The 24,868-nt window shown below is 35.8% G+C and overlaps 1 protein-coding gene and 1 long non-coding RNA gene across 4 annotated transcripts; one reads left to right on the forward strand and one right to left on the reverse strand.

Annotated features, from left to right (window-relative positions):
* Nucleotides 1-20,380: 20,380 nt before the first annotated feature.
* LOC125681817 (uncharacterized) lies at nt 20,381-22,216 on the forward strand. 3 transcript variants are annotated; one of them, XM_056155993.1, is made up of 4 exons: nt 20,381-20,617; nt 20,939-21,071; nt 21,309-21,579; nt 21,883-22,216. In XM_056155993.1, the coding sequence occupies exons 1-4, from the start codon at nt 20,498-20,500 to the stop codon at nt 21,887-21,889; spliced, it is 531 nt and encodes a 176-aa protein (XP_056011968.1). In that variant the 5' UTR covers nt 20,381-20,497; the 3' UTR covers nt 21,890-22,216. The 3 variants fall into 3 exon arrangements, with proteins under 3 accessions (XP_056011968.1, XP_056011967.1, XP_048778001.2); XM_056155992.1 differs by having other exon boundaries at nt 21,309-21,551; XM_048922044.2 differs by having other exon boundaries at nt 20,387-20,617; nt 21,309-21,547.
* On the reverse strand, nt 22,119-24,610 carry LOC125681818 (uncharacterized). The gene is made up of 4 exons (XR_007372327.2): nt 24,420-24,610; nt 23,690-23,824; nt 23,412-23,509; nt 22,119-23,222 (listed from the first exon to the last, which is right to left on the reverse strand). It is a non-coding gene; the product is annotated as an uncharacterized LOC125681818 (long non-coding RNA).
* Nucleotides 24,611-24,868: the final 258 nt, after the last annotated feature.

Genomic DNA, 24,868 nt, shown 5'->3' on the forward strand with positions numbered 1-24,868 from the left:
CATGTGAAATGAAGGTCAACAGGGGTACTCCAAAATGAGGTTTTAGTCAATAATACCGGATACGTCCACCATTAACGTTGATAGCGGCGCTTAGGTCCTACCTCGTCCTATAAATATTCACGCAGGTTTAAGTCTGGGAATATTGAATCAATCAAGAATATTCATGCCGTTAGTTTGAAGGAGATTTTAAGTCAATCTTGTCGTGTGCCCGCGCATTGTCCTTCTGAAATATTACTCCATCGCTTTGCTTAAGTTGCTGCATTAATGGTATTAACGTTTGTTTACACGCCGTTTAGCAGCTAAGATTCCAAACAAAATCGCCAACTGTGAGCGAAAATTTGATTTAATTGGTCCCCAATCCATGACGCTACATCCGCCACATCTGTCACCTTGATAAAAGCCGAGATCTGCCGTCAGCATCATTAACTTTCAAAGTCTGGATTCGTCGGAGAACAAGACGAATGGCCAGTTTTGGTGTTGATGCAGACTCTGTTTGCAACGTCGATGATGTGGTGGAAGGTGTAACGTGTAGAGTCTTATATTCTACGATGAATGAACCTCTGGAGACGTCCAATGGTTTGCCTCCCCATAGTTGCAGCAGCCGTATACCTACCCTACACGTGACGTTGTTGACGTACGCTTGTTGACGTGGCGTTGGCACAAACGGTCGACCAGGTTTTGGCGAATATTTGTTAATGCTGTTTGACGATACAGTGACAACAATCGGCTTTTTGTACAGGGATGGACATTAAAGCATCTTACCTCCCGCTGACTAATACCTACCTGCCACATTCCGACGGCTTGATATTGTATTTCATTGTTTATCTAGTGTTGATAATTTTGATCTAATGAATAACACTTGACGAAAGCGCATGTCACGTCTGTTCGTCTCCAAAATTGGGCAGGGAAGTGTGATTTTTCATTATAGATCATAATTAACAAAATGGCGTGAGAGTGAAGACGATCGTATTCACATGTATTCATTATTGCAATTATTCGTCCGGTCACGGTAGCGCAGTGGCATAACGTTTGTAACCGGGAGGTCGTGCCTTCGAGCCCCGCTCCTGCCTTGGTTGCGTAAAACCTAAGATGTTAAATTAAGTAATGAATGGTTCTTCGCAAAACACTCGGCATATAGAAGTGAGAATCACGGGTCTTTCGGATATGACCTTAAATATGGAGGTCCAATGTTGCTGCAGGAGTTGACACGTTAAAGAACTTCGGTCCTGAGGGCTAAACATCTGTCTAGATTTGTGACACTTAACCTACTGCTGGTGACGTCTGAATATGAATAAAATATTCTCAACAATAAAACAATATTTGAATTTGTATGTAGTGTTGCTATGGATAATTGTGGATTGGTTTTCGTACTCTTCACCTTTTGTCTAAGTCCATAAAACAGGTGGTGGTATTAGAGCAATTGTTATTTACAGTTTATCATTTTATCATGTTTCGACTATACTAGCCTTACGTATTTTGTCGATGGCGATTCTGATATTGGGGGAATGCCTTTCATACTCAATTGTGAATTGTATGAAAGGCGAAGAATACGAGCAGTGATCAATCTCGTAACTCCGATTAAGGTGATGGTAACGAACAGTGATCAATTTCATAACTCCTATAAGCAATATAAGATAGAGAGTTGGGCAAACACAGACCCCTGGATATACCAGAGGTGGGATCAGGTGCCTAGGAGTAAGCGTTCGTTCCCGACCGGTCACACCGACCGTGTGCTCTATATTTTGATATGGAAAACGGAGTTATCCGTTTTCAAAATCAATGTACCAAGAACGGCCTAACAATTGGTATGAAACACGTCAGACAGCACTTGACCGAATGTTAAGTTGCACTGGCAAAGTATATCGTTATAGCGAAATTTGTGAAATGCTGACTTTAAACGAGACTGTTGAGTTCTTGTACCATCAATTTGATTAAAAATTGGTCATGGGCAGAATAAGCTCTTGTGTATTGAATTAGGTGAGATATATAAACGCCAAATGCGGGTGATAATGGAATATTAATACATAGATACGGGGAGTTGACAATGAAGAAGCTTAAATCAACCCGTTTGTCATACAGTTGAGTTATAAGTTTGCCGTTAATATCTATTTTCGATAACATCTCTAAGTATGAAGTAGAAGTGGACGACTCTGTGGTGTCTTTATTTCGAGTTCACAGGGATATATCAAATTGACATATGAATGAAAATGTTTACTGGTAATAGATAAAATGTCGTCGACATATCTTAATATCGAATTGAAGGCCACAACAAAGGAATTCTGCTTCAAAAGAATATAAAAACAGGTCAGCTAACAAAGAAGCACAGTTTGTGCCCATGGGAATGCCAACAGTTGGAAGGCCTGATCACCAACGACTACGAAGCTATTGTCAATAGGGAACTCCATATTTTTCATTTCAACTTTAGAATACTTTTGCGTGAAATCAGAGTGGTGTTTTAGCAAAGTAATTTTTCAAATGACTGATAACTAAATATGAATAATTCCGTTCTTCATTTTTGTTGAAGAAGCAACTGTTTATGATTTCAAAAAGTATAATCTTTAATTGATCGTGAGGAATGGTTATGTAAAGTGTTGAAAAGTCATACGTTTTGATATTGTTGATTTGATAAAAGTTTTGCGATTTCAAATTTACTAAAAGTTAATTTTTTAAAATCCACATTTGATTTACACTACTTCTGCCACAACTAGTCTCACAGTACATTTGAAGTTGCTCTTCATATTGTCGTGAGGAGGAAAGATAGGAGCTTGGTAGAACATTTACTTGATCCAGTAATGCTTCTTGGTAAGGGTTTTATGAAGTTCAGGAATCCAGTATAGGTACATTAACCCATATTCATCCGACCCATTGAATTGGATATTAAATATAGGAGAATTTGTCCGTTCAATTACTTTTTGTGTTGATGTAATAAAACATTCATTATCATGTCTTCTTTCTCAGGTTGAGAAGACAATACAGGATGAGTAACTGCACGGAGTGTGAGAGAGAAAGTATAAACCAGACGGATGTACAGTCAATCCCTACATCCGTTGCTGCTGCAGGGTTGGGCATAACATCAATGGTTGTTGCTATAAACTTCTCTGTTCTGATTGTATTTCTCAAGAGCAAGTCCATCCGATCAAACTGCCATCATAACCTCGTTATCTTTCTTTCGATTAGCGACCTCACATTAGGAGTGAGTGGTGTCATAGCCAGTTGTCGTCTGCTCATTCCTGTCTGGACAGGGGCCTTTGTTCCTTGCATAATGTCGGTGGTTCTATTCGCTGTGGCAGTTTTTATGTCCCTGTTCCAGACATTTCTTATCAGCTTCCATCGTTTTTTAGTAGCCATTGGAAGCCCTTGGAATGATCGTCTGTTTCAAGGAAAGCGGAAGTACGTCATTTACGTCATCAGTTGGAGTAGTGTGCTGGCATGGGTGTTTTCGTTTGTTAATCCCACACTAAAGAGCGGTGTTAGGATTTGCAATATTATTGTAATTTATGGCGGGAACTTTCACATGTTTTCGTGTGTTTATGGTGTCTTGGTTATGGTACTCTTGATATCGACGATCCTTCTGTACATCGCTACCGTAAACAATGTTCGTAAACGGTATATGAGAACCTTTGCTTGGCAAATTGAGAATGGACAATCTGAAGCAGGACATTCTAACACCGAAAACTCTTCTAATGAAAACAATCTCTACATCACTGAAATCGGAAAGCAGAAGGTGTTCGAATCGTTGAAGGTTGTTGGCATTATAATCGCTCTACTTGTTCTGTTCACAGGCCCATTCGTAATACTGATGTTTATGGCTGTTTTCAATTTTAATCCAACTCACAGATATATTGTCGTTGGGTGCGCACTTACCAGCTTAAACTCAGCAATCAACCCCTTTGTTTACAGCTGGAAAATAGACTCTCTTAGGAGAGAGTTCAAATTGTTTTTTCGAATGTGTTTGCGAGAATGAACATTGATTATGTAGTTCGAAATAATTTGACGGTCAGTTGAACAGATAATGTATTGTTTTATAATCTTCGTATGGAAGTTCCGTTGCGACCACTCTTCACACTCAGTTTGTCCAGTAATGCTTGAGTGAAGATATATTTTGTGTGTTTGTTAACATATTACACTGATATTTTATTTACAACAATTGGAATATTTTGAATTTTAGTATCCCTAAGTTGTTTTGCATTTTACGACATAGATATGGAAACTAATGTCTCTTGAAACAAAGTATGAATTTATAATTAACTGATATTGACAAAAACAAGAGCGCAAAGTACAAAGTATTTTGACATGCAGCCACCTACCCTTTGTGTTATTTATAAACACCCCATTGTGATCATTGGTGGCAATGAAACCGGGGATTATTCAGCATATAATATCTGGAAATTACGTTGAATTACAAAATTGTTGAGATAGTTTCAGAATGGAAGGACCTGTAATGGTCTTATAAACCAAACAGGTAATGAATCTTCTGATAAGTTAGGCATTTGTGATTTTCAGACTCTGTCGAGTTTTATAGAGAAAAACGTCGCGGAATTATTTTCAAAAGTGTTTGTTGAAAAAGTGAAAGCGTTGATCAAAAGTTAGCGGAGAAGTTACTTAAGAGTACATTACCAAATTCATTTTCTGATATGATGTGAGATACATAATTATCTAATGCCGATAAGACGAACGCATTTTACAAATGTGAATAAGGAAAATCGGAGCATATAAAAGGTGGCAATTATCACGGTAATAAAAGAAGCAAAGAAAGGATTTCCGTGCTCCTAGAATCATATATGGACGAAAAATTAAGGAGAGAAAAGCAGGAGGAGTAAACATCCCCTGTCATCCAGTCATATCCGCCGGGAGACTTTTATCTTGATTAAGTAAACGGAGAAATCCGTAGTCCAAATCATGATGTATAGAACGGTATAGAGACAGTAATTGACCTAACCAAAGGTTGTATTGGCAAATAATATTACTCCTTTTACCTCACCAAGGCACAGAGCTCACGATGGGTGTGACAGATCGACAAGACTGCTTCGTCCTCCTAGGCACATGATCTCACCTCTGGTTTGTCCAGGGGTCCGTGTTTTCCCAAATCGTTATTTTGCATTCCGTGTCGGAGTTACGGGATTGATCACAGTTTGTTATCTTCATCTTTCCATCATGATAACGATAGATTATATTTGCAAATGAGATAATTATAACGACAATAGAATTTGCGAAATGCTGTTTTCAAACTAGACTGTTAATATTAGTGTAGCATCAACATATTTGTCAGTAGGTTGCCTCAATTTCAAAATTGAACATACACAGAACATTGTTTTGTACATGCTTTTGATGGTTGTTGCATCAGCTGTTTTTGTATTTTGCGTTTTTGTTACGCCACTTGGAAACCTTCGTGTGATGACGTGGTGACGATCACGTGATCGTCTAGAGCAGTGATGCGTCTTGAGAAGAAGGGAAAAGTTTGACATGGAAGCACTTCGCAATCCGCTGGCCGGTGAAAGAGCCTCGCTGATTTATTTGTAATTGCGCACCTGTAATTCGTTTCTTCAGTGTGTTCAGCGTGTGAGCGCATTGTGATTGTCGATACCCTCACTGGACTGATTCACGTATGTAATCACGCCGAGTAGAAGATACCGGTGTTGTGTACTTGTGTATTATGTTTATCTGTTTTTAATTGTGGTATAATTAAAATCGGTAAAAGTGTCAGATTGCTTGTGTTATTATAAGTGTGCCAATTGAACTAGCTATCAGTATATTTCTGTATTCGGCACACGTTACACCATGTTCTCGCCTATCAGTTGAAATATATAAACGCTACAATCATGCAGGTGATAATGGATTACTGCTACATAAATATGGGAAGTTGACGACGGAGAAGTCATCTCGTTTGTCATCAAATTGAGTTATCAGTTTGCCGTTAATACCTATGTTCAATAAACTATCCAAATATGAAGCCGATATGGAAGATTCCATGGTGTGTTTCATTTTGAGTTCATTGGGATATATCGAATCAACATATGAGAGAAAACCAACATTGTTAATATATAAAACGTCGTCAATTTATCTACACGTTGAGTTGAAGGCCACAGCAAGAAATATTCCTTATCGTGTATACATTATCATGGTGCTTATATCTCTCAATTGGTCGTGGTGACCCGGGTTAGAATATGTGTTCAGTACCCCTTGCTCGTCGTAAGAGGCGATCGGCAGTCCTTTGAAAGAAACCGTAAAAACGGAGGCTCCGTGTTACAGCAGGGGTGGCACGATAAATATTCCTCCCTGCTCAAAGGACGTAGGCGCCGAGCATAGGTCTAAATTTTGCAGCCCTTCACCGACAATGGTGATGTCTCCATTTGAGTGAAATATTCTTGAGCGGACATTAAGCAATATACAATCAATCAATCTCAACTGATTCGATACACAAGAGCTTGTTCTGCGTATAATCAGTTATTCAATCAAGGCAGGCTCCTAAAGGGCAAGCTGATGTTACAGGGGTTTTTAACATCATCCTGATCAGGTAAACTGAGTAATTCATTTTCAGAATTGGTGTGCCAAGAACGTCACACAACATTTGACTCAATGAAAGGGTGTAGTCCCAAACTAGATCGTTCTAAAGACCATGGAATTTGCGAAATGCTGAGTTTAAACAAGACTGTTGAAACCGGTTTAATACTGACTTGTTTGTCAGTAGCCTACCTCGATTTAAAAACTAATTATACGGAAAACAGATAGGATCCCTCTATCCAAAAGGCGTTAAACATCTTTTAAAACAAGTCCAACGTTATTCAACCCTTTCATACATGCTTTGATTTGATGACGTTTATAGACAATAATAATTCAAGCGTTATCAATGACAACTGACAAGAGAAGATAACTCCAGCTATTACGCTTTCTGCCGGCTTTCCGGAACTCGTTTTGCCGAGGCACAAAGAAAAAAACCACAATTCTTCTTAGCTGGAGATCTCAAACTCCCTAATCATCAGTCCGGTCACTGACGTGCTAGTTTATACAACGGAGGAACTACAGCAATTTAAGTGTACTGAAAAGACACATCCATGGCAAAAATATAAAGATCTTACCCTTTAACATCACCACCATATAGTCTCATACATACCGTATCTAGCAAAAACTCTCGGTTGAATATCACTGCACTCTCGTATTAATATTGGAAAGTTGGGATTACTCTGCTTTATGGGTACGTAATGGCTTTCTATGAACTCCCTGGAATAAAAGAAACCAGAAATCAAATTACATCAATTTCTACTGAAAGACACTGAATTGTATAAACTAAACATGTAATATATACACACATACTTCTGTGTTCCCCGCAGAGTAACATATAAATATCACAGTACTGGTGTTCATCATCTATCTGTTTGTCTGTCAGTGCATATTACTCTATAACTTCACTGTACATAGTACTGTAAATCTGTAGTATGGCTATTTTTAAGCTATGGTGATGAGAACGCAAAACTAAGGTAGGTTATCCAAATCGTTATTGTAAATACATGTACATGAAAATAGAAGGAATGGATTTAATTTTAGGGCATATAATATGATATATAATTATATATATGATAATATGATTTACCCTGGATTGGATAAGTTTATGTTTTCATCTGAATCAGGTTTTTTCTTCACAAACCTCAATCTTTCAATTGGCGACAGAACTTCATCTCTATTATAAATTCTGTCGACAATCAAACGATGATACCTTGTCAGATTAAAAGTATAAAAGGAATATTATACTCCAATATTAGACACACCAAAACAAAAGTATTTACATTCAAAGGTAAAGATAACGAACAGTGATCAATGTCTTAACTGCTAAGTAATACAACATAGACAGTTGGGCAAACACGAACCCTGGATATACAGGAGGGGAATCATGTGCTTAGGAGGAGTAAGCATCACCTGTCGACCGGTCACACCCGCCATGACTATCTATCCTTCTGTGTTTAGTAAACCAAAAGGGATCAAAGAGTTAGATAGGTCACATGAGGAATATGTTTTGGTTCCAGTTGACAAAGCTTGTAACAATATTATCTTTGTAAGGATCTGGTGAAGGGCTTACAAACGGGAGGATTTTAACTTCTCCATCGTCAACTTTCCATATTTATGTAGCAAGATTTCATTATCACCTGCAAATGGCGTTTATATCTCTCAACTAATTGGATACAAAAGAGTTTGTTATGCTTATGACCAGTGCTTAATAGAAGCAGGCTACTGACAAACAAGTTGATGTTACAGAGGCTTGAACTGTCTCGTTTAAAGCCAGACGTTCAGAAATTCCGTGGTTGTTATAACGGTATACATTGTAGCTTGCAAAAGCAACCTAGCATTGGGTCAAATGCTGCCTGACGTGTTTAATACCGATTATCAGGAGGTTCTTTACACACTTATTTTGACTACGGATAACTTCGATTACGTGATCAAGATATAGGGCTCAAGGCGGGTGTGACTGGTTAACAGGGGTTGCTTACTCCTCATAGGCATCTGATCTTACCTCTGCTATATCCAGTAGTCCGTGTTTGCCGAACTCTCTATTTTGCATACATAGGAGTTATGAGATTGATCACTGTTCGTTATCTTCACGTTTTCTTTCTTACCATTTAATGCAAAAAGATAGAGGTACTAATCGTAGTTGATAAAGATGTGCACAAAGGCTGTAAAATACAAATAAGTTGTGCCGCTCAAGGATTCACTTATCAAATACCGAGGAATCATCAAAGTGTGAAGCAGTCATCTAAGTTAGAATTCCGGATCATGCACGTTTAGATATATTCGTCAAAACTGACAGGGTAGTTATTAAAAGTTAAGTATTCTACCAACTTCAAAATTCATTTATCTACCCTTTTAATATAGAGTTTGAAGGATCGACCAAAACCCTCTGTCAAGAAATTACTTTCAAAATGAACAGATATTTGTTATAACATTAGTTCAAATATAATATCTTTGTTTTATACCCTTATTCAAATATCATACGGAAAATATATTGATTTTACCAACAGTGATTTGCGCACAAATATATTGTATGCTATGTATTGCTTAACATTAAGAAAGCACTCTGTGTATTAAACAAAAGTAGTGGTATGTAAAGAAAGAAAATTACTTACGCACGCTGGTTTTCAGGGAGCGTTTATTCCCATTCCAAACCAAGCTATACAAAATTAATCACATATCTTTGTTTGTTTTTCACTATAGAATATACTTATAATGAGTGTTGCTATGGATACTCCAATCGCGCTTTCATTCACATATTCCGCACCTTTTTTCTCAGTTTATGCAGTCTATACAACTGGTAATGGTACTACATTAATCAATTAATTTATTTATTTTTATTTTTTTTTTACATTTTATAATGTTAGGACTCACCAGACGGACTTAAGCGTGGAAGCTGATTGTAATATTAGGGTAAGGCTATTTGTACTTGTGAATTTTATTTGAGAATTAGTTCATTGTTGCAAATTGTTCAGGAACTTTGAAGCTTGTTGTCATGAAATAAGCAGCTAGGTTAAGGGCTTCCATAATAAAATGCACAATAATCATGAACCTCAAATTCACAGGTATCATTACACTTGTTACGGATAAACACCAAAACGACACTACCCATATGTTGACTATGACAGAGCTACCGTAAATTCCCATCATGGTAATTTCTGTTTTCGGAAAACAGCAAGAGGCCCTACTTGTGAACAAATTCAGGTTCATGCGGGTAACCAGTTGAATTCTTATTGATATACTCAGAAAAAAATTAAAATCCTTAACCTGAAAAGTGTTGGGAGCAAATGCATACTCAAACTAAACATGCTATAATTTAACAAGATATCAACAGTCATCAGCGAATTATCGGGGCTGTCCACATTCTTATACATTTCATACCGTTGATATACAAGACAGAAATTGTTAACCACACTTTTCAAACGCATAAATATATCTAGATTATATGTCAGAAAAATTATATTGTTTTTTTTTTTTTGTTTTTTTTTTTTTTATAGCAGATGAACCTGAACTTTGCCACTGTTTCTGTAGTATGAGATTATTTATGTACATGAGGGAATTTTTAAACGCAGCAGTAATTCAGAATAGGGGCGATTTCAAGGTCAGAATATAATATAAATATCACCTTCGTGCATATTATAAATTGAAAATGGAGAATGATTTGATATTATAAAGGAATGATATAAATAATCATTTGACAAGATACGTTATAATGTATACAGCTTATCACTTCATAACAGTAGTAAATAACAACAAATATTATGACACTTTCCCCGCAATACAACTATCAGAACATGTACGCTGTGACGTACTTTTTCATTGTGACGTCATATGGTACGAAGTGCACAGAGGTACATTGATAAAAGCACTGTGATTTTTCTCGGATAGCCTTAACTGAGCTGCTTATATTCATTATTTTGTCTTCTTCCTCAGGTTGACCAGATAATACAGGATGAGTAACTGTACGGAGTGTGACAGAGAAAGTACAAACCAGACGGATGTACAGTCATTTCCAACATCCATTGCGGCTGTAGGATTGGGCATTTCATCAATAGTTGTTCTTATCAACTTCTCTGTTTTGATTATATTTCTCAAGAGTAAGTCTGTCCGAGCAAACCGCCATCATAACCTTGTGATTTGTCTTTCGATTAGCGATCTCACAGTAGGACTGAGTGGTCTAACTGCAAGCTTTCGTCTGCTCATTCCTGTCTGGTCAGGAGCCTTTGTACCTTGCATAATGTCGGTGGTACTAATCGCTGTGGCAGTTTTTATGTCCCTGTTCCAGACATTTCTTATCAGTTTTCATCGTTTTCTAGTAGCCGTTGGCAGTCCCTGGAACGATCGCCTGTTTGGAGGAAAACGGAAATACATCATTTACGTCCTCAGTTGGAGTAGTGTGATGTCTTGGGTGTTTGGGTTTGTTAGTCCAAAATCAATGAAGGATGTGAAACTTTGCAATATCATTGTAATTTATGGCGGGAACTTTCGCATGTTTTCGAGTGTTTATGGTGTCCTGGTTATGGTGCTCCTGATATCGACGATCATTCTGTACATGGTTACCGTAAACAATGTTCGTAAACGGTATATGAGAACCTTTGCTTGGCAAATGGAGAACAGACAATCCGAAGAAGGACATTCCAAAACTGAAAACTCCAATGAAAACAACTTTTACATCACTGAGATCGGAAAGCAGAAGGTGTTTGAATCGTTGAAAGTTGTTGGTATTATAATCGCTCTACTCGTTCTGTTCACAGGCCCATTCATAATACTTATGTTCATGAATGTCTTCAACTTTAATCCATCTCACAGCTCTATCTTTGTTGCTTGTGCACTTACCAGCTTAAACTCAGCGATCAACCCCTTTGTTTACAGCTGGAAAATAGACTCTCTTAGGAAAGAGTTCAAATTATTTTTTCGAATGTGTTTGAGAGACTGAACACTGACTAATTTTCGACCCTTTAACTAATAGTGTGCTGTCGTTGAAGTTACGCTACGAGTAGTCGCCGCGTTCAGTTTGTCCAGTAATACTTGCTCTAATACAAGATTACATGCTCGTTTAAATAATGCAAGGATTCTCGTCTTGACTCTCCTTCAGAACATACTTTAGGAGATGTTCGTGAAGCCTTCAAGATTATGTATTAATCTGATGTCATATCATGAATTATGAAAACATGTGAAAGTGTGTGGAACTTCACTTTTCCGTAAGAGATTCCTGCAACATGTCTCTGAAATTATCAAGCCCTTGAAAGACAAACAGTGCGCTGTGTTTTGTCAAACATTTGTTATTCTGCCACTAAATGCCCCACACTTTTGTTTGTATATTCACTTCCTTTCTGTCGTTTATGTATTTCTCATTGTTCTGATTGTATCTGTACATAGAACTAATAAAGAAGAGACAGTGTGTGATATCTGATTTATTGATAGAACAGCGTCAACACTTGTGCTGTTGTAAACTTTACGCATTGGAAATTCAAAATGTACAATTGTATATATATGTCACATATGACATCAATATTAAGCAACCGAAAGCTCATTGGTCTATTAATTAAATGAACGTTTTACCAGGTAATTGTATTCTATCAATTACCACAAAATATGATGTCAATTGAAAAGGCTATGGAATTGTTCTCACATGTAGAAGAAATGTTGCATAATTTTTAAAAGATCATTTATTGTACTAGTTGGATTTTTGATAGAATTTGAATTGTATATACGTATGAGTAAGTGTTCAATAATACACTGGTGTGTTTTGTTACCTGGTTTTATATGTAGACTCATGGTCAAGCTGTAAAATCTTTGTAAATCGTGTTCACGTTGTAATGCTCAATTTAAAAATGGATGGCGCATAACTGCATGTCTTTCTTAAGAATAAAAATATATACAAATCGAGCTTTAAAGTCTTGGAGTTTGAAATGGTTGAAGTTGTATCGGCAGTTGTGAGGGGCATATTTATTATATATTAGCTGTTATGAATTCTGTCAAAGATATACTAGACGATGGGCTAAATATGAAAAAGAATAACTTAATACATTATCAGAATGGATGAAAAGTGTAAGAGGGATTTTAAAATTCTGCATTACACACATAAAAACAAAAGTACTTACCAATATATCCTTTGTTTGGTAAACCAGAATTGATAAAAGAATTAATTAGATAGGAGGAATACGTTTGGTTCTACCTTGACAACTGACACTCAAATTTTTGTTGACCATTAGAAATACCTTAGTTAAGCATTCTAAACATCTAAACATGAAAAAATAAAATTTGAAAATTTTCAGCTCAAATCGTGTACATGTCCCTTTAATGATAAAAGGGACGATTTCAGCTTCTCAACTGTCACTTTCCCATATTTATGTAGCAATATTCCATTATCACTTACATATGATGTTTATATCTCTCAACTGATTCTATACCCAAGAGCTTGTTCTGCGTATGATCAGATTTTATTAAGGAATGCTAATGGCAAACAAGTTGATGGTGCAGGGGTTTCAACAGTCTCGTTTAAAGTCAGCATATCGCAAATTCTATGGTCGTTATAACAATCTAGTTTACCAATACGACTTATCATTGGGTGAAATGCTGTGTGAATTGTTTGATAGCAATTATTATGCCTTTCCTGGCACATTAATTTTGACTACGGATAACTTCGTTTACCTGATCAAAATATAGAGCTCATGGTGGGTGTGACCTGTCAACAGCGGATTGTTACTCCTCCTGGGCACTTGGTTCCATTTCTGGGGTCCGTGTTGTCCAACTCTGTATTTTGTATTCCTTATAGGAGTTGTGAGATTGATCACTCTTTGTTACCTTTCACCCACCATATAAAAAAATGGTGGAGGTCCATATTGATAACATATACGTAGTTGTTGGTGATACTTTCAACACTCTGCTGGAATTCCCATGGGCACGAATTGTGCTCCTATATTATCTGACATTTCTGTATCCTTATCAGGCAGAATTTATCCGAAAACTTCTACATGAGAAAAATTCTCTTGTGACCTCCAACTAGAAAGTTAGATTACCGGAAGGAGTTATAGATTGTTCATTAATCATTATCCCTGCCTTTTGATACATAGACGTTGTAAGACCATTCATTACGTACTGATTTTAAGTGCGGTTTATTCAGTATACTTGATCAAGCTATGGGGATAACGGCGGATTTGACTGGTGAAAGGGGATATTTTCTGATCATTGGCACCTGATCCCACCCCTGGTATGTCCAGGGGTCCGTGTTTTACCATCTCGTAATTTGTACTGTTTGTAGTATTTATATGAGGCTGATAACGTCAGTTATCTCCATTTGTTCACTTTCATTCATGAGTTATGAGATTGATCACATTTCGTTATCTTCACCTTTTATTCATATGACAAACGATGATTTCAGCTTCCACATCGGCCACTTCCCGAATTTTGTAGCAATATTTCATCATCACCTGCATATGGTGTTTATGTCTCTAAACTGATTTTTGACATGTCCTTTGTATGATCAAGTTTTAAACTGAGACAGGCTAACCGATTTCTCTATTCAGGGCTTACTGTGGGTGTATTCGGTCAATAGGGGATGCTTACTCCAAGGCAGTTAATCCCTCTTCTGATTGTTTTTTTTTTTTAATTCTTTGTGATATCTATGAGATTGATCGTTGTTCGTTATCTTCATATTCAAATATGTCTTGAAAGTAAAAGTGTCTAGCTTTTGCCCATCATTGGTTATGTAAGTATGTCCAATTCTAAGAGCGGAATTAAGTTTCAGTAGATTGAAAACCCTTCCGTCCGGAAAATAACGGATCTTACATATAGTGCTCAGCAGAAAAGACATCCCTGCGTAGGAAAGATATTGCGAGGGAAGCTGGTGTACCATTTACCAACATGGACAACCTAAGTTGTTATATATAAGAAATGTTGCATCTGCTGTAGCGATCAGCATATAAAAAGGGACTTAAGTGGTAAATTTGTTTAACATCTGGATACAAGCAGGGTAATGGGGGATGCCTAAAATATTATAAACAACATCAAGCAATATCGATGTATTTATGTAACAGGAAACACATTATTGTTAAATAAAATTTCTTTACATACGATTCTTTATAGTAGTAACATAGGATTTCATTGCTTGGTTTCTGAGAGGTGTACATATGTATCTATTCTATTTCATAAGAAACATGCACGTGAAATAATCAATGTCCACAAATCACAAGATGACAAGATGGTTAGTGCTCAAATTAATGATATGATATATATTGTAGTAAATCTAAATTTTCCAAGAATTGAAAGTTGTTTTTCAGAATTCCTAAAAAGACTATAATGACAAAAATAATATTCGCCGGAGACAATTGACAAAGGTGACAGACATTGTTCACAACAAAATGTGAAAAATAAAAGGGTCCAAGCACCTTACAAATTTACTGATATTCTAAATTATCAGACATATGGAGACTAATTGGACAAGCAAGCATGGTTTCGCATGGTGTGTTGAGCAAACAAATCACAAAAGCAACATGATAAAACATTTTGAATTATAAATTGTTTATATCGATTTAATTTACCACTATTTAAAACCTGTCATTGGGTATAATGCTGTCTGATTATGATCATACCAATTGAGATCATTCTCGGCACACTGATTTTAACTACGGATTGCATGTAATCCGTTCATCTGATCAAGACGTAGGGCGTACGGCTGATGTACTGAAGATTATCTCTCCTAGGCCCCTGATCACACCTTTCCATAAATTGATTTAATATTCCTGATGAAAATCTTGATGATATTTTAAATGCTTAAGCTTGATTTACCACTGTCACTATCATATTTGCTGCAATAACCTATTGATTTACAGCAACCCATTAGACTGATTTATACTTAATATCATATCCGTATCAGTCTTATTGATCACTTATTGATCACTGTTCGTTATATTCACCTTTTATACACATTGAAATAATATTGATAAATGCTTTTTGAAGTGCTTTCAATGAATGTTCAGTAAATACAAAATGTATAATTGAACAATATCATTATTTAATATGGTGTGAATGTAAATGCTCTTCTCTTTCAAAATTTCTGATAAAATAAAGATTAATGAAATTGAGATTCAAGATTTTAAAAGTATCTTTACTCCATAACATTTACTGTTTCCTCTTTAAATTCTGCAGTGTTTCCATTATCTCTTCTAAATATGCAATAGACAATCGCATAAAATGTAACTCGGCCCTCTTATACGACAGAAATATTTAATAAACCGTTTCAAAAATGTTTGAATTTAACCTAGATAAATCTTAAAACTGGAAAACTTTCCTCCATAGCTATATTGTTAGAATAAGAAAATTTTGCAAATTTTGTAATTGCTGTTCACAAAAAAATCCCCCAAAAACAAAACATTAGCTGAACTCTAATGAATAAAAATTTCAAAAAATACAATGTAAGTGAGAACATAATTCGAAGCAGTTACACACACCTGATGCTGTGGAACACAGTGCCAGGGATGTTTCTACTGAAAGGTTTAAAGCACTTGGTTTGGTTTATTGTTTTATCCAACATCCCTATGTATCCTGACATGTCCATTTCCTCCTGTTTTAATTCACAAGGTTTGGGTACTCAGTTATTGGTACAGCATAATGATAACAAGAAAAACAATTACTTTCAGCAGATCCCTGGAGAGTCATTGTGTAGGTATTGTTGAAACATTTGCTACTGAAGTTTGACTGATACATTTATTACAAATCAATGCAATAATTGTCAATATCGATAGCATGTAATCCATTACAAACATTCAAACATAACCAAGCACAGTATGATCTGCAAACATCATTTTTCGTAGCATATCACAATTGCAAGCATGTAGTGTGACTACATATTGACCCGTTTTCTCCCTAACAATGACGGTTCTTTTTCTCCTTTAAGCTATGATATACTAATATACACTTACTCTGACCCTCCACAGTTGTGACAGTAAAACCAGATTGTATGGAGATTAAGGAGTGTGCCACCCCTTCCCCATTGAAAAACAATGTTATATGACTGATTCATAAATATCTGGCATACATCAATAAACAACAAAACACCTTACCCTAGTCTATATAATTCTGTGAACATTTAGCTGATTTTGAGGCCTGTGACAAAAGGCAATCCACGGCATACACTTCTGCAAGTTTGTCTTTGTTCGAGGGAAATCGTATGAATTTGGTTGGAGTTTGACTGGATACCTAATGTCTGATTTATAGATTCCAGAGAACATTTTAGAAACATTCCTCATACAAAAATGTATGTACATACTGTATTATTAACGCAGGATCGGTCAATACATATCTGTGTTTACTATACAAAACAATGGTGGTGTTTGATGTTTGTCCAAGGGTCGTGGTGGTTGGCGGATCTTAATTTTTCAGCACATTTCATTGGTAAAAATATAAGTTCACGAACTTCTGCGGATCGATGTATCAGAATTTAAATGCCTCTTTACTGACAGATGCAAATAAAAGAATAACAATAAATACATGAGAAAAAAGATTAATACGTGGGATGGCCAACAGAAATGGGAAAATCTGAAAATAATAATGAAAACGTTTTCACTGTAATTCACACGAGAACAACGCTTCAATACAAATCAAAGCATTGTATTGTTATCCTAATTATGTGATTTACAATACAACCTGTCAATACGAATATTGTCTAAAACTAATGTGGAGAACCACTGTAGTGTATAGCAATGGACTTTTCAGTGTTGGAAAAACCGCAAGGATTAGAAAACGGGTTGGTGATCTCGTTTTTACGCGACATCAGATAGAGCAAACAGTAGCCAAAGTGTTAGTGAATGAACTTTTCTTTAAATTCGGTGTTTGTAAGCGAATCCATTCGGACCAAGGAAAGTGTTATTCAACAAATGCGTATTTCCTATCATGTGAAGAAGACGAGACCAACTTACAATCGGTAAGGAAACATGTAATATGAATAATTTAATAGAACTCTCCTCGATTTACCACTTCTATCCCCCTCCCCAGCGAGGAAACGGAAGTGGTCGGAATACATCAGAGAACTCGTCTTTTTGTATGTGGTGCCTCATGCATCAACTGGGCAATTCGTCATATTCCCTTATGTACAGATGTGATCCACAGATGCCACATAATTCTTGGGGGACACATCCTGTCACGGACAACTGCATTTCTCTCATAAGCTATAAGGTCTTTGACCAACAATACGTAGGTGAAACTGGGAACCTACGTAGAAAGAAGAATAACCACCGGTCTACCATTAAAACTAAAAGGGTCAAGGAGCCCGTTGTCGAGCGTATCTCAATGTCGCAGGACACAAATGGGAAGACATGGCAGTAGTGGTTATTGGCCATAATTCTCACTGGACCGATGTGGAAAGAAAAATAAAACCAAGGAGAAATTCTGGATCCATAAATTGAAGTCATTTTGCCACAATGGCATGGATAAACCCAACGACTTTTATAATAATAAGTGAGGCCTAGCTTCCCCTAGTTGTTACTCAGTGTTGTTCTGTTGGTTTTACACTTTCTTTTTTGCCGTCTATTTGTCTTAGCATCATCATTAGCAATCAATTTCATAATTTTTATTTATTCTTTATTAATTATAATAGCCTTACTTAAACACCCTATTCATTTCCCCCAAGTCGTTCCAATGATAGATTGTATTGATTTAAAAAATGAAACTTATATATTCTTTGTTTCATGCATGCGTAGCGCATTGATGAAAAAGTTTTCCGTCGAATTTTTCGTTTGATGCATGAATCAAACAAAGAATTATAAGTTTTATTTCTTCTCATTTGATTATGTTTTAAGATAGAAAAACAAATAGTTTCTCCCAATAAAAAGCTTGAATCAACGTTTTTGAAATGGCGCGTAGGAATACATATGTAAGAATGAAAACAACAACTAAACGTCATGGTTGTGCGTTCAGGTCAGGTACAGTTACTGTGCAGATTTAAATGGATTATACGCCAAATTAAAATTGCAATGGTTTAAAGTTGAGTTAGATATAAAGGAAGATAACAATTGGTGACTGCATTTATGCTGCATTGTGTTGGAGGAGACGTTGAACACTAGTTATGTCGTTGGAACGATGGAATGCAACTCGGATCCATTTCAATATCGAGTAAAAGGTTCAACACCTCTTCGTCGAAAACGTACTCGTTGACTGAGCCCCATATAACGCAGTTCAGTTTCATTAATATTTACCAGGTCAGAAGTCGCCACTTGCTCCGTCATGTTATCGATCTCGTAAAGCAGACGATTCATACCGGGAACCCGTGTAATCTGTCTACTTCTACCAGTAAGTGGTCTACGTCATCAAGTTGACTATTGCGCCACGTCATCACTAAGCCTATGTACGGTCCCTGAAACGTTCTACTTTACCATTTTCCCGTTCGCTCTCCGTTCACCGTTCGCTCTCCATGCGTTCACCGTGCGCTCTCCGTTTACAGTTTTAAAAGCGTTCACCTTTCACTGTCCTTCAGAACACCAAAGTCAAAGGATCGATTTTCATAGCAAGGCAAAAATGAAAAAGGAACTTGTGCATAAGAGTGAAAGTATAATAACATTATATCAGAAATTTAATAGATAAAGTACAAATATCAGGATTATCAACTGAGAAAATTCAAGGAAAACTGCGGATCACTCACCAATATCAAAGAATAGAATAACTCATTGTTATTATCATTACAAAACACAAGTATTGTTTGAATAAGTTCTAAATGAGAGAAAAATGCAACAACCTTCAGTTATGAATATAACCCTTATACAATGTACATGTGCATATAGCGAAGAACGTGCGACGAGCGCTGGTACATGTACGAAAATGAGGCAGTTTCAGTCTATAAATACCTCGCCCCCACCCGAATTATCATTTTGATATTTTTAGGTATGGACAAAAGCACAATTTATTATATTTTATTTTGTCTCACTTGACAAGAATTCTATATAAGTTTATCATTTTCTTACTTTAAAAAAATATGCTACACTGTACGTTTCAATGCACATTCATGCTCAAATGTCAAATTGATTTGACAAATATTTTTGATTATTTTACGCATATCTTTATGAGAGATATTGCCAATAAATATATTTACTCCTTTCCCCAAATTTAAAAGTTTTGAACCGTTTGTCTCTAATATAAAGAGGAAATATTTCTCGTATATTTCTGCCCCACATATGATATACGTATAGTTCAGTGCAATAAACAGTTTTATCCGCATCAAAAATATACAAATATTGCACAAGCTAAATGTAAATTCATGGTCACACTATTTATTTTATATGTACGTACATTAATTCTGGGAGATTATTTCCTCAGTTCGATATACTATATCTGTATTTACAGTAAAGTGAACTACGCAAAATCTACGTGGGAATAAACCTTTTATACTATTTAGAAGCGTTCAGATGTCAACACGAGGTACATGATGTACCTGTTCTACCCATGCTGGTTGTTCAATACATTTATCTTATTATATAGCTAATAAATAGTCAACTATAAAATCTGCGTAAAATCTAGAGAATGTTAGCGTTCAATATCCTGAGAATTTATTGAACGCTAACTTTGCATTGCGTAAATTGTATGCGCCCGAAACATTCCGAGTATGAGCGTTCAATATTGACGTTACCGTCACGACGTAAACAAGCCAAAATGGCAGACGACGGTTCTCCGAATCTGACAGAGCTGGTATTTGATATTTACTTAAGCAAAATGTTTTACTGTACTTAAATTATGATGTCCCCATTCACAAAATCAGTTTGCCTCATGCATTAATGACGGGTTAAATATTGAACAGTTAAGAAATGCATGTTGATATTGCACACTGCCAATATTGAAATCTCGTCTATTTTGGGGTATAGGGTCTGTAAGTCTCGTCATGTGATTGCCGAGATTTAGCGAGATTATTAACTTCCGGGTACATCAACATCTCAGATTTCACTGTGTAGAGAGTGTTATACATAGATATAGCGTTATCAATCGATTATGTAGAGGTTTTAACGAGATAAACATGGGAATTAAAGCATTAGTGGAGTGGTCGAGGATTCTTCGCTTCGTGTTTGACGAATTACGTGTAATAACCGCCTGTGTACAAGCATCGACGAGGGTACGTCTTGCAGATAAAGAGCAGGTTGGTAAAAGCATAATCTATGAACTAGAGAGATGAGATGTACGATACGTTTTTATATTCTCAAATCATTCCAATTAAAAGTATATTAATACTTGAAAATAAAAACGGATTATGCATAAAACTTGCTTTGTATTTACGAACGTACTGGGGGGGGGGGGGGGGGGGGGGGGGGGGGGGGGGGGGGGGGCAACGATACTACATTTACGCATCTGCAGTGTACAGTTGTATATTCAATAAATAAAGCGCATTAAATATGCCTATCTATATCAGTTACATCACAGATGGGTTAAGATTGTTTAATATTTTAAAAATATTTTATAGATATGCTTGAATCTGAGGATAAAGGTGTTGTGCATTGTGCAGTCATCATTAATGTGGATGTCTGATGCCAGTATGCCCATAATGGGGCAGTATAAGGGTCGATCTTCATATGACAGCAAATTTTCAAAGGCAGGTACACAATTTAAAGATAAAATAATGTCAATACATGTTTGGATCTATATCTATTATGATTATAATAATGTTGTAAACTTTCTTTTAGAAATTTCTTTCTTTATAAACTGTCTTGCTGTTTTACTCTATGGGCCCAAAATTGGAATAAACTTATCTTATCTATACCCAAAGTAGGTAATAAATGGGTTCGAACTGTGAAGATAAAAATTTTACATGTAGATATATTGGAATTTTTCAGATATAAGAAGGCAAATAAAACTGTTCAATGTAAAATACGCCAGTAGTTGGATAAAACATCCAAAGTCGGCACAGTCAAAGTTCACAACAACAATGGAGGAATTAACTGCATTCTCATTCCGCGGGGCAACAGGCCATTTTCAGCAACCCCTGAAATTCTTAATTGAGGCTAAGTGCCCATTTTCAGCTCGAACAATGACAATTAAAGAGGCTTGTGCAAATGTTGGGATTTCCCTCTTGGTAAGTCAGCATTATAGATTGAACAATTATGTGTATGTGTACCTAATACATGTACATTAGCTGTACATATATGTATTCACATACATGTATATCATTATGGATGTATCCAAGTTTATTATAACTTTAAAGTAATATTTTATGAATGAAATACAAATACTACTTAGGCTTCATTGTGATAATGAACTGCTAATGTTCTTTATAAAATTTACTTGCATCAAGTTTTGAATACTGCAGTACAAGTATGCATATTGCAGTATAATACTTTCACCACTAATCAGAGCACTTGTAAATCATGTATATTTTATCAATACATGTAATGACATTTGCCATTTTAGAATGTGATGCAAGGGATGGTTCGCTGCACCTCAAAACAAAATTTGAATATTGGCATCAGATTCAAGGACAACAGCACCTGAAAGACACCAAATGCTGTGATTTGCTAGTGTGGATTCCTAGTGACACTCAAATAATTCACATTGACAAAGATGTATTATGGTCAACCTTTTAAGTGTGATAGAGTTTAATTATAATAATGAAGTATTTTTGCAGTCTAAAACACACACACATAACCACATGTACATATACTTTATTATGATATCAGTGGTGCATCTATCAAAGTTATGTACATGTAATTACATGTATATTTATTGAATAAACATTATAGACAGAGTTTTTCTTATTTTAGATGAACCAAAATACATGTATGTATAGACACAGTGTCCAGCTTTACAAAAATCATTCAATTACATGCATTTATTAAAACAATGGATTTTACTTCTTTTTTAATAATGCAGATTTGAAAACCTTCAGAATGAGAACAAAAGGCTTTATGTTTGATTGTATATTGTTTAACGTTCCTCTCGAGAATATTTCATTCTGATGGATACGTTCCAAAGGGCTTTATATTCATACGAATATAAAAGGCTTTATATTTATATAAATATGTAGAAAAGTTATATTGCATATATGGTATTCATTACTTTTAACTTTAAAAATTCAATGTGGCAGGTATGTGCAGATTTAAGGTATATATATATATATATATATATATATATATATATATATATATATATACATGCAATTAATCTTATAAGTTTGTAGGATTTATCTGCAATCTCCTTCAAAAAGGGAACCTGCAAATTCACATGATCCACACAAATCTGAAATATTTTGTCAGATCAATATCTATACTATGATAGAATATGGCTAAGGAATTTTTTAAAAAAATTATTCTCTCATTTTCCCATCCAACATGGATTCTGCATTTGGAAATTTTATAGAAAAGTTGTGCATCCTCTTTTGAGAAGTGGGATTTATTTGTAAGAAAGAATGGGATATTAAGTGTCATGTCATTTGGAAGTTTGTCAAATATACAAAATCCTTTGTCCGCCAGGAATATACCACCAGCTTGCAACTTCTCTAAAAGGCCACAATGGTTCACAATTGCCAAATTAGATTTGTATCCAGCATACAGATTGGAAATAAGCTGCATTAGGTGTAATACACATTACGGTCTTTTCTTTGTGGCCACTCTTGTCATTACTGCAAGCGAAAAACTGGCTATTCATATCAATTTGGTCATATTAGGTCACTTCTGTTGCATCCATTGCAATCTTCAATTCTTCTGACTTTTATATTTCAGTTGAATGGACACTCCCAACAGTGTTCATGATCCCTTCAAACAAAATTTCATGAATATATGAAAAATATCCACAGAAAATGGTGTATACAGCAACATTTATGCCCCCTAAAATTACTAGGTAATTGAATATTGTGAAATCTGTGCTGACCTGTGAAATTGATAACTAGTCAGTGTATAGAAAGTGCATTGTTCATTTTTCCTTAACGAACCGCTAAAACATACCTTCCCAGGGTCTTTCAATTATGATGTTCCCAATTGTCAAGGATGGTTTCTTTTAATTAAGCAGGTATATTTCTCACTGCAAGTTTACAACATCATAGCTGTAAGAACAAAAGCAATACCATTATAGTATTTGGTGTGCATATAAATTTAGATAACACTGAAATGAGAATGAAGAAAATACAGAAAAACCACCTGACACTAAACTTAACAACCGTTGTAACTTCCTGGTTTGATGTACTAGTATCTGGTATTGACAATACTTATATCGTACACTGTACCTTTTTAAATGTTGAGGGTTTGATGCTGTATCATTGTTGTCTGGTACAGATATATTGGTAGCAGTATCAACTTCGGTTCCTACATGTACGTTTGAAGCAGATGCTTCTGCTTCAGCAGGTTTCGTAACTATATGTCTATGAAAAAAAAGTAATATACCATAAGTTGCTGTTTTCATTGACTTAAAGTGGCTCACTACACAACAAAGTTGTAGTTTCTGAAATAAGCACAGAATATGAGTGTTACAATCATTCTTTTCAAGGCCATGTGTCACTTTTACATAATTATACAATAAAGATATATGCCAGTTCTCTTGAAACACAATACAAAATTTAATCATGCAGGAGCCTATATAAAGGCAAGTAGTATCAAGGGTGTCCTGTCAACCCTTTCCCCTTTTCCTAGCAAGGTTATTTTTTCTATATTGATACAATAAATAAGTGTTCCTTCCCCCTTTCAGACAGAAGGGAATTATGTAGTAAAAGATGTTAATAAATGTTGAAATCAATAACGAAGAAAAACTTACCCCCCCCCTCCCCCCATTTATGAAATTGTAGTACATGTAATTTTTTGCTCTTATTATTTTATTTTTATCAGTTCGTCTGTCAAAATCTTTTGTAGGCCTACCCCCTCTGAAATATCTAAACAACACGTCCAGTATATTCTGTCAGTTTATACACAGGTGTGTTAATTTGACATGATTATTCGTTGAATTGTGATAATATTACGTACCTACATCTTTGTATCCACCGCTTCCTTACTGTAGCATCGACTAGGAACCTAAATAAACTACATGGCAGGGTTTTCCCAGTCTCATGTATGCAGCCGATCGCTTAACAATACACCAAATTACATATTAGCGCCGATTCTCTGTTACGACTTTATATATTCCACATGTTGTTGTACCCGGAAGTAGCAAAACCGAAAGTGAAACCAAACGAGACTTACATACCCTATTTTGAGTGAAAAGGGATATAATTTAACGACTAAATACTTTAGCTATATAATAAAAGGGTTATTGAACTTGTATTGGTGAATATCGGCACTCGTTGGCTGTCAAAATGCACTCGCAAGCTCGTGCATTTTCACAGCCAACTCGTGCCAATATTCACCAATATAAGTTCAATAACCCTATATTACTACTTTCTTCGATGTTTTTTTCTTCTTAATTGCGTGTAATC

Source organism: Ostrea edulis, chromosome 2 (assembly GCF_947568905.1).
Source record: "Ostrea edulis chromosome 2, xbOstEdul1.1, whole genome shotgun sequence".
NCBI classification, from domain to species: domain Eukaryota; kingdom Metazoa; phylum Mollusca; class Bivalvia; order Ostreida; family Ostreidae; genus Ostrea; species Ostrea edulis.

Excerpts from the sequence above, each read along its gene's own strand:
- LOC125681817 (XM_056155992.1), top strand. The coding sequence starts at position 20,498 with ATGGGAATTAAAGCATTAGTGGAGTGGTCGAGGATTCTTCGCTTCGTG. Across the intron at positions 20,618-20,938 it reads GTCTTGCAGATAAAGAGCAG|ATATGCTTGAATCTGAGGAT; the intron begins GTTGGTAAAAGC and ends AATATTTTATAG. Across the intron at positions 21,072-21,308 it reads CAGCAAATTTTCAAAGGCAG|ATATAAGAAGGCAAATAAAA; the intron begins GTACACAATTTA and ends GGAATTTTTCAG.